The 20659-nt window shown below is 33.8% G+C and overlaps 1 protein-coding gene across 1 annotated transcript; it reads left to right on the top strand.

Annotated features, from left to right (window-relative positions):
• Positions 1–15476: 15476 nt before the first annotated feature.
• Positions 15477–20352, top strand: LOC127934643 (potassium/sodium hyperpolarization-activated cyclic nucleotide-gated channel 1). Its single transcript, XM_052532157.1, has 11 exons — positions 15477–15653; positions 16597–16792; positions 16907–17008; positions 17118–17255; positions 17489–17650; positions 17736–17829; positions 18056–18183; positions 18279–18410; positions 18588–18825; positions 19462–19629; positions 19854–20352. Exons 1-11 carry the CDS (start codon positions 15493–15495, stop codon positions 19898–19900), a joined length of 1566 nt encoding a protein of 521 aa, XP_052388117.1. The 5' UTR covers positions 15477–15492; the 3' UTR covers positions 19901–20352.
• Positions 20353–20659: the final 307 nt, after the last annotated feature.

Here is a 20659-nt window from a genome sequence, read left to right as displayed (position 1 = left end):
TTCTTCGAAATGAGAATTTTTAGTTTGTATTAAAGTTTAAGTCGCACAATTCTGAATTCAGAGATAAAAAAGTCGCAAATTTAATTTTATATTCCTGAAAAAAATAAAGAAATTATGAATATAAAATTCTTAAAAATATAAACTAAAATAAAAACTGAAAATATACAAATAAAACACAGTATACACACACACACACACACACACACACACACACATATATATACATATATATATATATATATATATATATATTTTTTTTTTTTTTTTTTTTTTTACTGAAATAAATAGTTGGAGTTGGAGCACTAAAATGACTAAATAAGGGGGGAAAAAATTTAACTTTTTTTGTTTTCAAAATTTCAAGTTTATATATTTTTGCTCCACCATGGAATAAAAATAAATAAATAAAATGGCAATTGTGATTTTTCTTCCCAAAATTCTGACTTTATTTCTAGCAGTTGAGAGTTTATATTTCACACAATTCAGAGTTTTATTCTTAGAAATGTGTTTATATCTCGCAATACTTACTTATTTCTCAGAATTTCAAGGTTATATCTCTCAAATATAAAATACTATACTTTTTTTCTTGCAATTCAGAACTTTAAATGTAGGATTCGCGATAAAATAAATCTAAATTATGAGATTAAAAATGTGCAATAAGCTTTTTAAATATCATGTCTTTCATATATGCATCTTTGAAAGACCTGGAACTACTGAGCTTACAAACTCTCTCAAACTAATTCAGTTTTTATAACCCTTAAGAGTATCTAAAGTGCAAAATGCGTTGAACGATCTCATCTGAGAGTAAGTGCACAACAACCACCAACTGCACACAAGCTTCATTTCTCAAATGAAAACAGCTGTGATTTTGTAAAGGTTCATTTTAACTTCTTTTGATTTCTGAGAGCCATACAGAAGATGAGCAAACTCATTCACACTTTTCATGTGTGTGTTTTCTTTGTCAGCTGTATTTTCTGCATGCGATCAGGACACAAGAGGCTGTGAATCGTTTTATCCTTTCATTCGAAAGCACTGATCCTCTAATCTCTCTTCTCTCCACCACCTCAGTTTTCATTCTTGACGGATGCACAACCGCAGGACGCCCAAGTGACAGGCTTTTCATTACACTTCCAGGCTGAGCCACGAATTAAAGACTTCATATTACCGCCCAACTTTACACACACAGGTAGCCATGCATGAACACACACATTCAGCATCAGTGCATTGAACTCTGTATCTGAGATGTTACAGTCAAATAGTATTAGAGCTTTCTGAAGCACTTTATCAGTTGGAAAGTCAAGGGAACTTGGTCTTTAGGGGACAGAATCCTCCTGTATTTCTATATAATCCTCCTGTAATGGCATTTGATGTTTTTTAACGCTTACAGAGCACTTTCAATACTGATACATCTCAATACATCTCTTGGGCTTACAGGAGTAAGAAAAAAATAAATCAATTAACAAAATCTGTCACGCACCAAAAGGACAAAAAATACCATTTAAATTCATACAATTTGTCCAACTCCTGTTTCTTAAAACTATTATTTATTTATTTATTTATTTGCATAAATTCAAATAAAGTGGAAAGCTATACATAACTAAAACATGAAAGACTTAAACTAAAAAAAAAAAAAAAACGTAAGTTTAACTTGAAAAGCTAAAATTATTATTTATTTATTTGCATTAAATCAAATAAAGCGGAAAAAAATATACATAACTATAACATCAAAAACTTAAAAATTCGTAAGTTTAACTTGAAAAGCTAAAATTATTAACTGGAAAAGATTTTTTTTTTTTATTAAAGCCGAAAAAATCTAAAATCAAATTAAACCTAGATATATATATATATAAACCATACTAAAAAAAATAATAATAAAAAAATAAAAAATAAAAACTGAAATAAAAATAAATTAAACCAAAATAGTAATACATATATAAAAAAGAATACAAATAACAAAAGAATGTAACAAAATGCAAAAACAACTAAAGTAAAAATAAAAAAACAATAAAAGCCAAATCATTTTTGATAAATTAAATATGAAATAAATATACATTTTCGATACAAATTTACTAAACTGAATCTGAAACTCAAATAAAGAATAAATGAAACCTAAGCATGAATATTAAAAAATAATAATTATAATCACAAAAGAACATAACAAAATTTCAACAAAAAAACTAAAACTAAACTGAAAATATAAATATAAAAGCCACAAATATAAACTTGACACCGCTATATGAATGAAGAACTCATATATTCAAAGTGCACAGGTCAAATCTATTATGCTTCTATGCAGTTAGTTGTTTATGATCACTTCAATTCAACATGATATAACAAAGAAGATTAGTTTTACTGCAACATCATTTCATCTTACTTTCTTCACCTTAAAGCATGACTGATCAAAATGTTCAAAAAAACAACACCTTCAAGTGTTTCAATCACTTCTAAATGATGCCATTTACCCAAAGCTGGTTTGAAAGACTAAACTCATGACCTGCACGAGCCTCAGGCGGAGACATTTACATCTGAACGACTTTGACAGGGTTTCGTTCCATTTATCAGCGGCTTGTTAAGCAGTTTGCAGAAATGCTGATGTGAGCGTTTGAGCAGGCAGTAATTACCAGTACACATGGGAACGCATTGGGTGAGAGAAGCCAGCAGATTTCAGAAACTGAGCTGATCTGTATGAGGTCTGTTCTCTCGTGACCAGCGACTTCAGCTGTCTTCAGTCGAGTCTGACAAACACAGAAGGATTCTCGCTTTACTGCTGAGAGGAGCAATGGTGGGTCATTCGGAGAAAATGGGGCCATTTGTGTGCCTTTCTAAGTTATTGTGGCTTACTTTTCTTAGAAATATCAAGTGATTTGCATGTAAAAATCTGATATCAAATATTAGATATTTTTGCACATATTTTTACCGCTAGAACAGGGTATGATGATGAATTATTAGTTAAAAAAAAATCATAATAATAATTTAAATCTAAATAAATAGAAGACATTTTTTTGCCTTTGCAACAAACTGAAGTTACATTTAAGTTGATGCACTGATATTAATAACTATAATAAATAAAATCTAAATATAATCCGGAAATAAAAATCTATTTCACCTAAATAGTAATTTAAAAAAAAACATAAATATAAGAAAAAGACTAAAAATTAACTTCGAACTGAAAATATAAACATAACACGGGATTGAAATAATGTCAAGCATTATTAATAAATGCTGAAATTAGAATGATGAATTTAAAACAGAGCAGATTTTACCAGAATTTTCTGCTAAATATAAATATTAGATAATAAAAATAAAAAAAATACATACTTTGGAACCAACTAAATTACTTCAAGTTGATGCACTGAAATAAATGAAAATTAAAACATACAGATATTTAACAAAATTAATCAAAACTAAATAGTAATAATTAATTAATAACTAATAAAAATTACTAAAACATAACAGAATTACTAAATGTAATTTATTTATTTATTATATATAATTTATTTCAAATTTTAGTAAAACAATCCAACAGTTAAGATAGCATTAATGGCAGTTTCCTGAGAATGACCCAGTTTTTGTGCATGCTATATCAGTATAGCTATATTATTAAATCAATCTCTAAATCATCACCGAAACACAATCACTACAAAAAGAAGATCAGCAATATATTACCCTTCTGACATTGAATACAAGCCCCTGAAGAAGCTGAACTAATCTTTAACCAAACGACAGATAATTGATCTGACAGCTTCACAGACTCAGCTGTCAAGAGAATCAATCAAACAGGGTTTCACTGTCACAGGAAGCTGAGCAGCCAAAACTTTCACCCGACAGGAAACTCTTCAAAGTGATTTTTCAACAACAATAATCAGAAGTAAAGAGCTTTTAACAGTTGTAAACCAATGCAAACTCAAACTGAGTCACAGCTTTCTTTCCAGACCCTTTAACTGTAAAGAAGCATTCTGCATAAATGCATGACACATGCAGTGATTCAACGACAAACAAATGTCACGTTAGCTAGCATAAGACTTGATTTTTTTAGTCTCTGGAAGCGTCTGCATGAGGAATAGCTCATAACTCACTCATATCTTGCCTTGCAATGTTTATTTTGGATTATGAACCAACATTTTAAAGCATTTGACAGCCATTAAATCGCTCGAGGTCAGCGAGACACTTCTGTTGGTTTCTAGAAGGTGGATCTACTTGAATGCTGTATCACCAGTGTTTTGAATAATTAATTATAAGCTTTTGACATTTAACAATACAAACAATAGTGGAGCTAAACCCAACGAACCTCTGAGTGAAAGCAAAAGACCAGAGCTCATATATTTTTGGACAAAACCAAAATAAAAAAGATAATGGTCAGTATTGTTATTGTTAACTAATGGTTAAAGCTGTAGTAGGTAACTTTTGTAAAAAATATATTTTTTACATATTTGTTAAACCTGTCATTATGTCCTGACAGTAGAATATGAGACAGATAATCTGTGAAAAAATCAAGCTCCTCTGGCTCCTCCCAGTGTCCTATTGCCATTTGCAGAAAATCCATCGCTCCCTGTAAAAAACAACCAATCAAAGATGCGGTCTGTAACTTTGTGTTCAAATGTAGAAAAATATATATAATAAGCGAGTACACCATGAATCCATTTTCCAAACCGTGTTTTTAGCTTGTCCTGAATCACTAGGGTGCACCTATAATAAGTGTTTATATTCGGACTATTTTAGATTGCTTCGGGGGTACCGCGGCGGAGTAACCCAGTACCTTTGTGATTCTTCATAGACATAAACAGAGAGAAGTAGTTCCGGCTACGATGTTCTTCCGCAAGACGCAAGCAGTTCTGTTTATTAACCGCTAGAGCGTCAAAAGTTCCCTACCGCAGCTTTAACTAAAGCTATTTAAAATAGTTTTCATTCATTGATGAATTAGAAGAAAAATTAAATAAATAAACTTTGGGGAAAAAATGGCAAGTTGAAATGTTGCTTTGGAAACGGACAGAAATAAAAGTTTAAGCTAAATATAAATATAAAAAAAAGATAAAAGCACATAACAAAATCGATAAATATTAATAAAAAAAATAATATAAATATATTAAAAATATAAACAATTATTATTATCTTTTTTTTTACAAATATATATTTTTAAATAGTATCTTGATACTAAAATAACCCAGAATAGTGATTAATCTTATGCAGATTTATATATTGATTCCTAAAAATGTTAGTAAATACTACAATAATAATATTAAAATAATATGTTGTATTATAGGTTGTTCATATAAAGCAGGTCAAACCTGACCGAAGCACAGCTACACCCTTCATTAGTGACACATTAACTGCTTTTCTCATACTGTTACATGCATCACATAAAGGTCTTTTATTAAGCTCATTTTTATTTAGCAGCACCCACATTATGTATTAATGAAATGCAAATACAAATCTGAACTCCCGCTCAAAAATTATACAATGAGACGGCATCATAAATGTGATTTAAGAAGGTAATCTCAGAACCCAAATGCTTATGAATTACTAATGACGCCTAATGAAGCTCGCAGATTCATTCGCAGTTGAAAATGACCCGAGAGCAGCGCTGAGGTCACAGTGGCTCTCTTTCAGCTCTGAGATCTTCAGTAAATCGCCACAGGACATGAATCTGAAGGGAGTGGCTGTGTGTTTCTGAAGATGCTGCTCGTTTAGAAACACTAGGGCTCTACTGCCACCTGGAGACCAACACAAACCAGTTGCATTTTCATTCAAACAAATCAATCCAGCATTTGCATGTGAAACTGATGTGCTAATGTAAACTACAAACGAACTGTGACGTTTTTCTTCTCATTAGATATTAGTCTGACATTTCATAGTGCTTTCATACAACAAAAGATTTACAGTAATTATCAACAACAAAGTCAGTCACACAAGTTTAGAGCAACAAGTAAATGCATTATTTTTTTATAAGACATTCGCACAAAGATAAAAGACTCTTTCTTAGAAAAAATGTAAATCAGAAGCACAAAAAAATCTTTATCATTAAGTTCTTTATCAACGGCATGAATAAGCACATTAAGTTAAACTAATTTAAAATGCATACACACACACACACACACACACATAACAACATGGTAACAAGCACATAGTCAAAGATTTCATGGTGCTAAATTAAATTTGACACTCAAATTGTAAAGCTGAAAATGACCCTTATTTAACAAAAATATATTGCAGTATATTGGAAAATATCATGTAATATATTAGGCATATATTCTCATATATATTAATTTTTTCCAATATATTGCAATATATTGAAAGCGGCAATCATTTGTATATTTTGCAATATATTATATAATATATGTATCATCAATATATTATTAAATGTATTCAAATATATATAAAATATTAGAAAATAAAAAGAAAAAATATATATTTTAATAAATATATTGGTAAATATATATTTCCTTTCGTAAGGAGAAAGATGACCAATTTTGCTTTTGAAAAAATGCAAAACAGAAGGATTTTCGCTAATGCTCTCAGATTTCTGTACTGTGCATTACATGAAAAGCTTGTACTATTCCACACACACATTGTATCAGATTACTTTCAGCTTGTTTGTCCGTGCATCATATATTGTGGACTGAGGATTACTGACACACCGGATTATTGCAGCAGTGACATCGAAAAGCACAGAAACGTCAAATACACATAAAAAAAATAAGCATTAAAACATGGCGTGTGCACAATATCCACACAAGCACCAGGGTCAGTGTGTTTCTGTACATGAAACGATCTGTAACTCAGTACATCGGCTCTCTAGAGGCTCAATTACTGCTGTGACATGCAGGACTGGACACTTACTGGCCACTACACCTGCCTCCCTACATCTGAAAAACACTGCTCATAAATCCTGCGACAGAGCAGGACACACACAGAGCTACACACACACCTTCAGCCCACCACGTTTGACTGAAACATACAGTGCTGTGTGCTAGGTCACGCTTTACTATTACTGTTTAGATTCGAACAAACCCCTAACACCAGTTTACTAAGTGATCAGACTTAGACTTTTTAAATGGCATTAAAAATAGGTCAATAAGAAACCACTCATAACACACTAGCAACTGCGTAACATGCTAAAAGCATGCGGATCTCCCTACCCACTCACATTCACTTCTATAAAATGTAAAAAATAAAAAATTACAAAAAGCTTTTATGGACTTCTGACTTTGAGCACAAACTACCAGGGGGTGTTTGTGACAAGTGATGAACCTCAGAGCTCCATGATATACAGTGCATATAAACTTTAAGACGAAGCATGCATGTATAAAACATCACAATAGTCAATTATAGACATAAAAGTGGCAGCAACCAGCCTCTTAAAAGCCTTTCCGGTTAAACTTTTCATTCACATGCTGTTCTGCCATGCATTTTGTGAAATTTAACAGGATGCGTGCAGCTCTTAAAGCAACAGGCGCCTAATTAAAGGGATACTCACTCTCATTTTGTCCCAAACCCGTATGAATTTCTTTCTTGTGCTGAACACAAAAGAAGATATTTTGGGTAATCAAACAGTTGCTGGTTCCCAATAACTTTGATAGAAGGATTTAAAAAAAATACTATTGAAGACATTCCATATTTTTTTACGTTCAATAGAAGACAGAATCTCTTCAGGTTGGCAGCTTTCTTAAATGTATCTCTAAAATCACATCAAAGCTGATGCATGATCACTCAGAAGTGCTGTTAACTGAATGTCAGGGATTGGATTTGGTTCTGTAGATAAAGCAGATGTTTATCACCATAAGCATTTGAGAAACCACACTAAAGCGTCAAGAGTTTTGCTGAAAGGCTCAGCGCCTAAATATCATCATTCTGAAGTCAGGAATTCTCTGGTTGCTTCAGGTCACTAAACCCTTCTAGAAATCCATCTCACGATGATAGCTGATCCACCAGCCAAAAAACAACCTGGTTTATTGTAGACTCAGGACCAGCTAACATGTTTGTTTAAACTTGACTTGTTGCCTGCAACTTGTTTTAGAAAGCCAGAATCGAAAGCATTAATCAGTCTGAGCACATACAGAAAACCACGACCCTGCTTTAGTGAATACAAATGTAATGTTTCTAGCAGATTACCACAGTCATCTGTCACTAAGCAGCACACAGCCATGATTAATAGTGTTTAAATCATGGTAAAAGAGCGACATCAATCAAACTGTGCATCTGCTCCACTAACCCTGCTGAACAGAGCAGATTAGACCAGAATGAATTTCAATCCTCATTCAATCTGGGTCACATAGATGTTGCACAATGATTCAGGTTCTATAATAAGCTCCATTGACAGCATTTATGGCATAATATTTATTGTCACAGAAATAGCCTGAAGAATAGAAATGTCTTTAGAGTATTTAAAAGCAGATTAACCTAAATATTTAAAGCCCTAAATAAATACACATTTGTGAAGCCTACATTTTTGTGTTTTATATATATGCTGCATTTAAAAATATTAATGTATTTTATATATTAGCTGTTATTTATTAATAATCTACATACACAAATTTCCAAATTATGTACATATGTAAAGCCAACATATGTATTTCATATATTAGTTTGTACTTAACAGTTGTTTCTATATACTGTACATACATAATATCTGTTTTGGTTTTATTTTATGCAAATTGTATTTTTATTCATTTATATTTTTAATGTAAATTTTAATTGGGATATTTTTGCATAAATCACATGATTGCCAGCTTTACATGGTCATGAAAGGAGTCATATTGGATAATGCACAGATTGGTGATTTTACCACAGTATTCTCATATTGTCAAGCATATTGCATGAGTTTACAGTCAAAACTGTGTATTTTAACATTATATATTGCACCATGTGTTTTCATGATAAGGGTCATAAATGCAACTGCAACAGTTTTTTAATGTTTTTTGTTTGTTTGTTTTTGCAGTCTTGTATTTTATTTAATTTGTTAAGGTATAGTTAAAAAATAATTGACTGTATAGTTTAACATTATACCACAAATGCTGTCGGTAGAGCTAAAACTTGCATTGCACCAGGTATGGTCCCTTAAGATATTCAACAGTCTGGGGTTGACAAGCAAAATAGGATTGCAGGCCACAGCCAATCAATCAATATTCTCATTTCTGGCATCAAACACAAAGTCATAAGCTTCATGTGTGCCTTATAATTGCCAGGGGCAGCAGACAGAGCAAAGACTGCTGCCTAATGAGTGATAAATGTGCTCTGCGTTTGAGAATAAAGTTATTTAGGATTTATGAAAGCAGTAATATGTAACAAGAAGTTGAGGGAAACACATACTCACATGGTCTGCAATGTCATTCAATGGTTGGCTTGTGCAATGCATTCTGGGTAATCCCTGCAGAAGGTCAGGACACACTGATCAGGTTCCTCATGTTTTGGTTTCTTGTTCATCAGATTGAGTCCCTTTGAAAACTAAAGGACTCATCTGTTTTTCAGATGCAATCGATGCATCAGCTTAAACTGGTTGCCCAGATCAAGCCATTTTCACTCTCCAGAGTTTCTTTTTGGGGTGAGACAACGTAATGGTTGTTTTTTTTTGGAGAACAGTGTCTCGTTGGCATTTATAAAAAATGCAGCAGTTTCACAGCTTCAGGGGAAGAACGCGGCTGCTTGAGTCTGTTCTGCTTCTGAGATAAAAGTTTCTTAGAAAAACACACTTAAGACGAAAGTTGCAAACAATTAGATGACGTAAACAAGCTCAATAACATATCAAAAGCTGGATCAAGGCCTACAGCGAGTACATTCTCACTGGGCAAGGCCAAATGCATCCACCAATCAAAGTTATCATCCAAGTTCTTGGTTTTGCTGGTTGCATATTCTAGTTAGTCCCTGCTGGTAGATGTCACAACTTAACAACACAATCTGGTTATATAATATTATATGGAATTATATATACACAGTATATAGCATTATGCATATAGTAAACAAACAATGCAAACAACATTAAGAAAGAGGACCAAAAAAAGCAGTAATTGTTTTCATCTCTCTCTCTCTCTCTCTCTCTCTCTCTCTCTCTCTCTCTCTCTCTATCTATCTATCTATCTATATATATATATATATATAAAATTAACTTTATGGCAGATTATGATATCATGTTATTGTGAACATAGTTGGTCATGTGGGTATTAAATGCATGCAGAGAATCTGCTTACTGTGCACAATGTGCATGCAGCAAAACAGCAAGAGCAAGTATGTTAATGTGCTTCTCCAAAAAAAACTGTTATTACTGATTATCTTCCACCTTAAACAATTTTATCTCTTGCAGGTCTCAGTTCAAATAGTAAAACATCTACTCGATCCGTCACTGCAGTGTGTGTGTGTGTGTGTGTATAATGACATGGGTATGACACAGGTATTACAAGGAGAGGGTGACTTATCACATAACCCATGTCCCCATTTTTCAAAACGCTTATAAATCATACAGAATGAGTTTTTTTGAGAAAGTAAAAATGCACAAAGTTTCCTGTGAGGGTTAGGGTTAGGTGTAGGGTTGGTGAAGGGCCATAGAATATACAGTTTATATAAAAACCATTAGACCTATGGGATGAACACACTTTACACAAAAACAAACGTGTGTGTGTGTGTGTGTGTGTGCGTGCGTGTGCGTGCGTTTGTGTGCCTGTGTGTGTGTGTGTGTGTGTGTGTGTGCGTGTGTGTGTGTGTGTGTGTGTGTGTGTGTGTGTGTGTGTGTGTGTGTTTCAGGTCATTTAGTGAGCGTGTGTATTGCTACAGGCCAGTGTTTCCAGCCTGGTCTCGAGGGAAGTGCCGTCTTTTTAGTTTTAAGGAAGAACTGACAGCAGCAGAAATCTCCACCTGTTCTTTCTCCACTCCATTTCCTCTCTGTCCATCATCCTCCTTTAATGACCCCAGATGTCAGGCCTGCTATACTGCATTTAATACCTGTCACATGACATCTTTACCCATGAGTCCCCTTACAACTCTTCACACCAGCTTCAAGCCTCAGCAGCACAAATGAATCCCATCCTAAGATGCTTTTATACATCCACTGGCTTACGAGCTCAAACCATGAGACTGAAATCTGAATGATCATTAGGACATTATACTAGTACTATTTTTATTATGTAAGGAACCAGCAACCAAAAATTGATGCCTAATGAATTTAAGTGAACTCAATGCAGTACAATTAATGTTTCTGGAGCTAATTCAAAAACTTTGATTGCATTTAGTCAATGCACACAAAGTTCCTTCATACGGCCATCATACTGCAATGTCGAATTATGAGCTGTAAGTCGAGAAAAGATATATGACAAGTTAATGTAATATTAGGTTCATTAAATGTCCCTTAAAATATACATGAAGCACAGAGGCTTTATGAATCACATTCGCTCGGATATTTATCTAGGGTGAGTTGTACACCATGCATAGACTACAATCCATGCGCAACACAAGACACTGTGTCTCATTAAGTACAAAAATTAAATACTTTACTGTTTTTTGCACAGAGAAACAATTCACTCTTTAACTGTTTAAAACTCTAACTGACAAGGTTTAATGCTAGAGCTGTTTTAACTGAGAGAAACTTGTACTGGTTGACCCCTAAAATACATCAGTGCCCTTGTTTTGTCTCAGGATGCACACCGGCATGTTTATAAAAATTAATTAAATGTCCTAATTGAATTATGGCCTAATTCTGGTTTAGGCTAATATTAGTCTATTTTATATATATTTTAAAAAAAATGCATGTATGAATTACAAAAAAAATCTATTTTTATAACACAGAAAATAACTGCATAACAGCTAATTAAACATATAAAACTGATTGCAAAAGCAGCTTTCTGTGAGTGTGCATGTGTAAGATTTAGATACATATATTTAGTATATAAACTACTGTATACATAATTTCTAAAATATAAATATTTTTATTAATAACATTAAGATATATATTCATGTATTATATTAATCTCCAAGGTTAGTCTACACTAGAATAACAATAATCTATAATGAGGGCTTGATTTAAGATAAAAACACATAAATAGTGGATGAAGAGCATAAGTGAGTCTGAAATGTTTCACCATTGTGCTTTAGAGCAAGACAATGAATCACAGAATTTATCCCTTTTTTTTTGTGACGAAAAGCTTCTGCTAAATAACATAAGTAAACTCTTCAGGCAGCTTAGGTTTTTTTATGCCAAATATCAGATTTGGATTTCAACGATGATGAATTGGCCAGAAAGAGAGGTTCTGGAATAACGAATGTGAGAGGCTAATAATGCTCTTTTTTGCTCTTCTGTAAGCCAAATTCAATAAAACATGCTACAGCGGGTGGAAGAGAAAATAACAGAGCCAAGAAACTGTCCTGAACTAGATCTGCATTTCCCAAAGGAAATAAAAGTGCTTTCAAAGCATTAAAAGATTGTGTTGAAGTTTTAAATAAGTTCGGGTTTCAGTCTTTGAGTTTCTAGGTTAAAAGAGCCACTTTAGTTCTTGTTTCCTGTCAACTGCATTTAAAAACCAATATACTTTTGTCAGTTGTGGAAAGCCTGGAAGTCAGCCAGGTTTTATATGAAGGTGAGTAAATATTTCTGAGTGAACTGTTCCCTTAAAAAGCAACATTATGGAAACTTTCTTCCACTGGTTTGTCATTATACGCTGAAAGAGAGAGATCAGTAAACCACAACAACGCCAGAAGCGACATAACGCTCCAGGAAAATGTCAGCACACATCTTTAAAAACTTAAAAGCCAGCGGCATCCCTGAAGGTCAAACCAGACACATCCGAGAATACTGAAATTGACATTTTAACAGAGGAAATGTTGTCCCCTGAAACTCTGAGCTTAGAAACTGTGATTGGATGAAGGAATTGAAAGCGAGTTGTTGATGTAGAAGAGAAAAACACAATCTCACAGTCTGGATTAGAACCTAATACAAATCTCACACATGTATATATGAACAGAGGCTGCACCGGAAACATGCTGAAGACATCCAGAAATTTAAGTTGCATGCTTTTTCTGTCATTATCAGTCATGCAATTAACACACATTTAATAATGTTGCTTGAAAACACCTCAGACTTACACTGAAGCACAACTAAATGTTTTTGTTATGTTGGTGTCACAGTAAAACACTGACAGTGTGTTATCAGCTGAAGGTGCAGCCAGGCAGCTGTCACTGATTTGTCAAGTAGATTCCTAGCAGACGTTCCACAATGTTCCCTCTATCCGTCTCAGCAGGGTCATCTAATCCCCAACACTCGATACAGGCTTCAAATGCAATCATATGCTGCTCTACACACAGAGGTTTAGGTATTAGAGATGCCTGGATCATATGAGGAAAGGACGAAATGCACAGCAACTGCATCAAAACTTCATAAAGTTTAGTTAAAAAATGTGTTTTTAGAGTCACTGTAGAACCAGTTTGTGTTTTATATTCTAAGTGTGTGAAGGCTGACTTTAAGATCAGATCAGTGCACGGTGTTCACGTTCTCTACCTCTGATATGAAGAAACTGGAATCCCATATCACATTTTCAGAGAGTGCAATCATCCGTCACTCCAGAGACAATCTGTGCAAACTATTGCTTCTGTCCTCAACCCAGTCCAGCATGAACAGGTCGTATGTGCTGTTTGACCAAAGACATAATAATAATAATAATAATAATCAACTACACATATCTACAGTTATTCATTATGCATATGCTTTTGTCTAAAATGACAAAACATTAACACGTATGGAACCAACAAGTAGTGCAAAAATACTATATTTCAAGAGCAGCCAAGAATAAAACAAGTTAAATTATTTCTTTGCAGTCTCCCACTGTTGTTTTCATATTTCTTTGTCAGTCAGCTTGATGCAAATTAATGCATCTTGCAAGGTCTTTGTTAAATATTATTCATTTCCATTGTCTGTTGATTTTGCAAAATCATTCCCAATTTTGGTGTTTCTGTCCATGGAATAACATTAATAGAAAGATGCTCTCCATCAGTCTCTGCCACACCCACGCAACAAAACAACAAAACGACTCAATGGCATCATCTACTGGCATTTATAAACATTTACAACTCCACAGTGTTCATTAGTGGGGTTTCATCACTGTTGCTTATGCTAAGGTTAATCAATTTTATGTAAACTACTGTGTACCTTTCAGATTTGCACCCATGGATGATACAGCTTGCTAAAAAACTAAACAAAACAAAACAATAAAAAACATCCAGAACACCTTTAAAAAATAGAAATATATAGTTTTGTAAAATGCAACTAATCACAGGATGTAGCTGCATATCCCGACTGATCTGAAATCAGTTTTATGGTTTATTTGAAGCAGATTTGGCTTATTTGTAGTTAGATTATGTCAACCTAGACATGATGTCATTCCAGCGGATGGGCTGCTCCCATTTATCTATCACAGATCATTACACACTCATGATTGATTATTGGGGTTGATCTTCTATGAGAAGGAGAAACCCGTCTAGAACGCTTTCCGATATGACTCCCGATGCCTTTAACCTGACAATGACAAATGATCCCTGTGGCACAGTTACAGGACCAAACTACTGCAGAATGTCATGATTCGTTCAGCTTGAAGAGTGTAGAGATAAAGCAGCAGCATCATTTATCATATTCACCAGCAGAACACTTTAGAAACTCACACGAGAGCTTATAATTAATTGTTAGGCTTTGACAGAATAGTGGATCTGATAGACCTACCTGAGTATGTGTGTGGGTGTGTGTGTGTGTGAGAGAGAGAGAGAGAGAGTGTGTGTGCATAAAGATATCAGAAAGGGAATAGGAATAAGTTTACAAAAGAAAAATATTTTTCAAAACAATTTATGGACACTTTTAATAGTTTTATTAACTTTTATTTACTTAATTTTTTCCTCATATTTTTGTTTGTTGGCCTAATTTGAGGAATTTTCAAAAAATTGAGAAAAAAAAAAACGGGGCCAAACGCAATTTATTTTAATAAGTCTTAATAATAATAATAATAACTACAAAACGACTTATATTGACAGAATTATATATTTTTTTATTATTTAAATTAGTCTAATTTTCAAATTGTTGGTCGTAAAAAAAAACATCTCAGAAAAATGTAAAGAGGTTTCAAATCGAAATATGATTTTTTTTTTTAATATCATGGTAATATTTCGATAGCTATGATTTTTTTACTGCATGCGTCATATGCAAATGTGGAATCTCCAACATTATTGGGTAATTAAACTTTAATTAATTATTACTTTAATGAAAAGTAAACAGTTATCAGTATAAAGACCTAAATTTTTCTGATAATCTGAATATTTTACACATAAAAAGCACTAAACATATAAGGAAACCATTCTATTAGTCATATCTAGTTTGTCTAATGGACGTTTTTCTCTGAAACGTCCTTTAACGCGCGCATAACGTTAGGTCTGCCGTCACGCGCCGATTCGCGCCACTTTAACATTCAAAACTTAAATAACGAATATAACGAAGTAACCCTAAACCGCTGTCTGCTGATGAGCTTCTCGGTCGAGATGAGTGAAAGTAACTCAAGTGGCCCGAGGAAAACACGATTTTCGGGCCTTAAAGATGTCCTACACGGAAGACGAGCGGTGAACACTAGAAGGAACGAAAATGAAGAGAAAAAGGACGTTCAAACTTCTCGATGGGTGATTCATCCCCGGAGTCGCAGCAGGTAACACGGACTTAACTAACGTTAACGTTACTCTTCCTCAAGTAAACCATTATCGTGTCCACTACACTTTTTAATTATTTAACATATGCTATTTATAAATGTGATCGTTTGTGATTGATATGTTTTCAAAATGAATAAATAATACGCCCTCTATTTTTATTTCCAGGTCATTAAAACTTTTTTTTTTTTTTTTTGAGGAATGATCACACAACATTTCTTCAATGTAAATCCCTTTTGTTTGCCAAAAAAAAAACATTTCATAAGGCTATTTTAAGAATAAATGTGAATAAATAAAGTTGTTTTTATGCATTAAAATAATTAGACATGCTGCAACACAGAATTTGGTAACAATAAAACATATGGTGAAAATAAAATAAAAGATTTCATATGGCCCTAAACATGTCATTTTTATAAATCTTTTAATAAACTGATGTGACATCGTATAATTAATTAATTACATGATTAATAACATGTAATTTATCCATTAAAAAGGATTCTAGAAAATTTTTAATGGAATTTGGAAAAAATAAAACAGATTTCATAGGGCCCTATATTTAACACACAATTACAATAGTATATGGTTTGTATGTTATTTTTTTTACAATAAAGATGATCAGAATGGTACAACCTCCACCTTATTTTGAGCCAGGAAAAAACCTGTTTTGCCATTTAAATTACATTTATAATGTATTTAAATGCAAATAATGTATATAGATGCTGTAAATTAATGTTTATAATGCATATAAATGCTCACCAAATGTTGCAATTGCTACTAATGATACTTTTATATTTGGGAGGCTACTAAATGATCTTCATATACCATTTTATTTGCATGGTATGGCTTTATTACTAAATAAAAACCATGTTGAGCATGCATGTCATTGTTTCATTAATGCCATCACACTTATACTTAAAAATGTGTTTGCTTTTTTCTGTCTTACAGGCACTACTATCTTACGTTCATGGTGATCTTAACATTCGTGAACCTTATAACAATTCCTCTAGACATGGCATTTTCTGGGGATATGCAAGAGAGTGGCCACAAATACTGGGTGACCTTCAATGTGTTCTCAGATGTCATTTTTTGTCTTGATGTGGCCGTAAATTTTCAGATGGGTATTTTCAGTGACGACGGTCAGGTAGGAATGTGTCTTCATTTCCTCTATATTATAACGTTAGTTATAAATGGCTTTCCAGTTCTAAAATATTGTTGACTATTAAAATAAATACACTGCAGACCTGTTTCTGTCTAGGCCATCCTGGATCCAAAAATAATAAGGCAGGATTATTTGAGAAGTTGGTTTGGTCCGGATGTGGTGGCTGCCTTTCCGGTTGACATTATCATTATTATTGTGGTAATTATATTCATATAATCGGTTAATATCGCTCACACTGTTCATATTGTAGAGATACTTAACTTCTCACAGTACAGCCTCCAATGAAAGCACGTCTAATTGACCACAGGAGCACTATTATCATGCCGACACTGATGTACTGATGGCTTCGAAGCTGGTGCGGATACTCATGTTCGCCAGGATTTTCAGTTTGATCCGTTTACTCCGTGTGCCGAAGCTGCTGAGATTCTGCTTTGAATTGGAAAGCGTAAGTTTCAGTATCATGTGTCTGCATGAAATGATCAATGGCAGTACTGTTTTTTTTTTTTTTTTTGCTTTTAAGAATATAGTTCGATAAGATCCCCAAGATGAATTTAAGAAGACAGTAGATATAATTTTTTGTAGTGTTGTCTTACATTTTTCCAGTTAACCAACAAGCAACATGTTGTAGTTGTATGAGATTTGAAGTTCTGACATTGTCTGTGTCATCGGTCATTCCAGGTCACTGACATACAGCTTGAAGAAGTCAAGAGGTTTTTCAGGGTGTTTTTCATGTTCCTGTTGATGATCCTCATTTGGCACTGGAACACATGCGTTCAGTACTTCATATCTCAGCTGGAGGAGTTTCCCCAAGACTGCTGGGTCATGCAAGAGAATATCAAGGTATGTCTCCATTTGTATTGTGCATATGCAGCCATTTATCAATGTGATGCGTAACATTTGATCTGTTTTCTTTGATGTTTTGCAGAATGCCTCAATTGGGGAAAAGTACTCCTATTCTTCCTTCAGAGCTTTCTCTCAGTTGGCCTGGATTTCAGCTAAATCAATTCTACCACCAACACGTATATCACACAACATTCTTTCAAAATTGAGCAATTTCGAGAGAAGATAATTCAATTTTATAAATAACTCCTGAAAAAACTTTAATTGGGGCATTTTGCTATCAGGATTAGGGGTAAAAATAGCAACAAATGAACTGGTAGCTTTGCGGCTTCAGGTTTTGCATGAGCAAACACCACCAAATAAAATGCAAAAATGTTGTTAAAATGATTCTCTTTCGTTTTTTAGGCATGGCAGAACGGTGGACGGCTGTGGTTAGCATGGTGATTGGATATTTAATGTGTTTCGGTCTTATTACCTGCTTGATCTCAACAGTCGGAGGGATGTCTGTGTCTGGCAATGAATACAAGAAAAAGGTGCTCTTAAGTTATTTTTATTTTTTTTAACTAAAGCTGATATTTATTCTACAAATAACTACATGAATTAAAAGCATGATATGTAAATATTACAGATCAGCCAGCTACAATCCTCCAAAATGTTCAAAAAGCTTCCCAGGGCGTTGCGTCAGCGCACCACTGCCCAGTGCAAGTGGCAGTATGATAAGAAGAACATCCTTGATCTGGTGTCAAAACGGCTGAGAAAGGTTTCTAACTCATTCATATGTGCCTAGAATAAGCAAAGGTCAGCACAGACAACGTACATGTACCTCAGTGTCACGCTCACTGGTTTACTCATATGAGCCAATCAGTGTCCTGTTTGGAACTAAAGAATCTTTTAATATAGAAATCGTTCTAATAGTGCTCTGTTTTCTCTTTCAAAGGATATTATGGCAGATATGTGTCCCAACCTGCTGAGCAAAGGCTCCATGTTTATAAAGCACGACAGAGAATTCACTGAAGCCATCTTGGTGAAGTTGGAGTACGAGTTATTCAACCAAGGAGACATCATCATTCATCAGAATGCTAAAGCTGACCACATGTTCTTCATCGAGCATGGACGGGTGCTCGTGAAGAATGAATCCTTCCAAATGGAGCTGCGCGATGGAGATCATATTGGAGGTGATGTATGAGAAACCTGCTGGAGTATGATTCAGTCCTCAGTTCAGTTCTGCCTTTGAAAGAGATATCAGAGTTACCATTTGATGTGCCATTTAGCGATGGTTTTATCTGAAAGAGATGTTAGAACAGCTTTAGACTGGTACATGGAAAAAATCTAATAATTAATGTAATGGTGATGATATCAGAAATTCACTCGTGATAAGTAAACACTTACAATCAAAACCGTTCTTCTTTCTTTCAAACCTAAGGAATTTAGAACAAGTATTTATTTTGCGACCATTAAAAAGTAGATTCGATATAATAGTGTATGTCATTATAAACGAAATCTGGACATCATACATCTGCCATGTTGTCAAGTGTCCATCAGTTGCTCTCAGGAAGTAGCAGGTCATTCTGCTACATTTCGCCTGCTGTTTTCTGAACAGCTACTATCGTTTCAAACACACCATTTTCACATGTTCTTCAAATTACTGTATAGAAGTGACCCAGGGCCAGTGATTAGTTCAAAGATGATCTTATTATTGAGAGATATCGAGGTCCATGGCTCTACTAACTTTGCTGTGAAACTCCCATGTGTTTCAAAAGGGAGTAACCAGCCACAAAATCACAATTTTAAGACCTTGTGTGTTTCTGCAGAGATCAGCTTCCTGTTCGGTGGAAGGCAGTTGGCCACAGTTTCTGCTCTGACCGCCTGCAGCCTTTTCTCCCTGTCGTTACAACAGTTTCAGAAGATTGAGGAAGAGTTTCCGCATGTTGTGAACGAACTGAGAACAGCGGCTCAACAGCTTAAAAATGATCTTGAGGGTAAGTCTAGACATTACTAGTTGCTTTCATATAGATGACAGAAACATAAAATGCTCTTCACAATTTCACTTCTGAAATGTTACATATTTCCAAGAGAAACTGGATTTTAATACTACCAATGGGTTTAACATTTGACTATTGAAGACTAGAAAGAAAGACTAATGATTAAGTAAATACAGTGCATTTTGATTGCATAATGATTTTAAGACTTTTGTTTATTAAAGGTGTTGAGCTGGAACTTCAAGTTACATCGACATCGAACCGTCTGTGAGACCACAGACCAGGCCCTAGTGTTTAGTCAATTAGTCATCTACTGAAGAAGATTATAAAAATAATTAAATACAATTTTAACTGGGTTTTTATATTTTTATGTATAGTTTCAACGCTTAAGGTGGTGTTATTATATTATTTAAATTATATAATATTTATTTGAATGATTAATATACTTGACAATACAATAATTTTAAATAAAATTAAATAGAATAAAATTTTCAATACAATAAATTATATGTATAAAGTTCTGTATAAAGTGTATAAATGTTCTCATTCAGTCTATTTCTGTATTATCACAATAAATTATCAGTGTACTTTTGTGTTTAATCTCTTTATTATATCCATAAAGATATGACACAAAGAAGTCCAGTGAGAGATGTTAAAGGAATATTTAAAAAATTCATTATTTGCTAATGACCTTAAGTAACCACACGGTCCCCATCTGTCAAAAAAAAAGGACAAAACAAAACAAGCGGACAATAAAAGTCCTTATAACTTGTCCACTATTCTCCAAAACATACATAAACAGTGTGAATGCAAGTCTTAAAGCCAAGATGTTTTTACACTGTTTGGTCCATTGAGATGTTTTAATATAAGGGCTCAAGTGTGAAAACGAAGACTACATTTTCAGCAAAAGACAGAAATCAGCTCCAATAATCTGTAAAACAGATTAAATCTGCTGTATTCAGGACTCTGGGTCTGTGATTAGTTCATTCTGACCAGAGTAAAGCACCAGGTTAGTAATAATATATAGAGA

The sequence above is a fragment of the Carassius gibelio genome, chromosome A18 (assembly GCF_023724105.1).
Source record: "Carassius gibelio isolate Cgi1373 ecotype wild population from Czech Republic chromosome A18, carGib1.2-hapl.c, whole genome shotgun sequence".
Lineage (NCBI taxonomy): Eukaryota > Metazoa > Chordata > Actinopteri > Cypriniformes > Cyprinidae > Carassius > Carassius gibelio.
This window is presented reverse-complemented; position numbering and strand designations above follow the sequence as displayed.

Bases quoted from the DNA above. Each gene is read 5' to 3' on its own strand.
- LOC127934643 (XM_052532157.1), top strand. From the start codon at position 15,493: ATGAGTGAAAGTAACTCAAGTGGCCCGAGGAAAACACGATTTTCGGGC. The intron at 15,654-16,596 runs GTAACACGGACT...TCTGTCTTACAG, and splicing joins CATCCCCGGAGTCGCAGCAG to GCACTACTATCTTACGTTCA. The intron at 17,830-18,055 runs GTATATCACACA...TTCGTTTTTTAG, and splicing joins ATCAATTCTACCACCAACAC to GCATGGCAGAACGGTGGACG.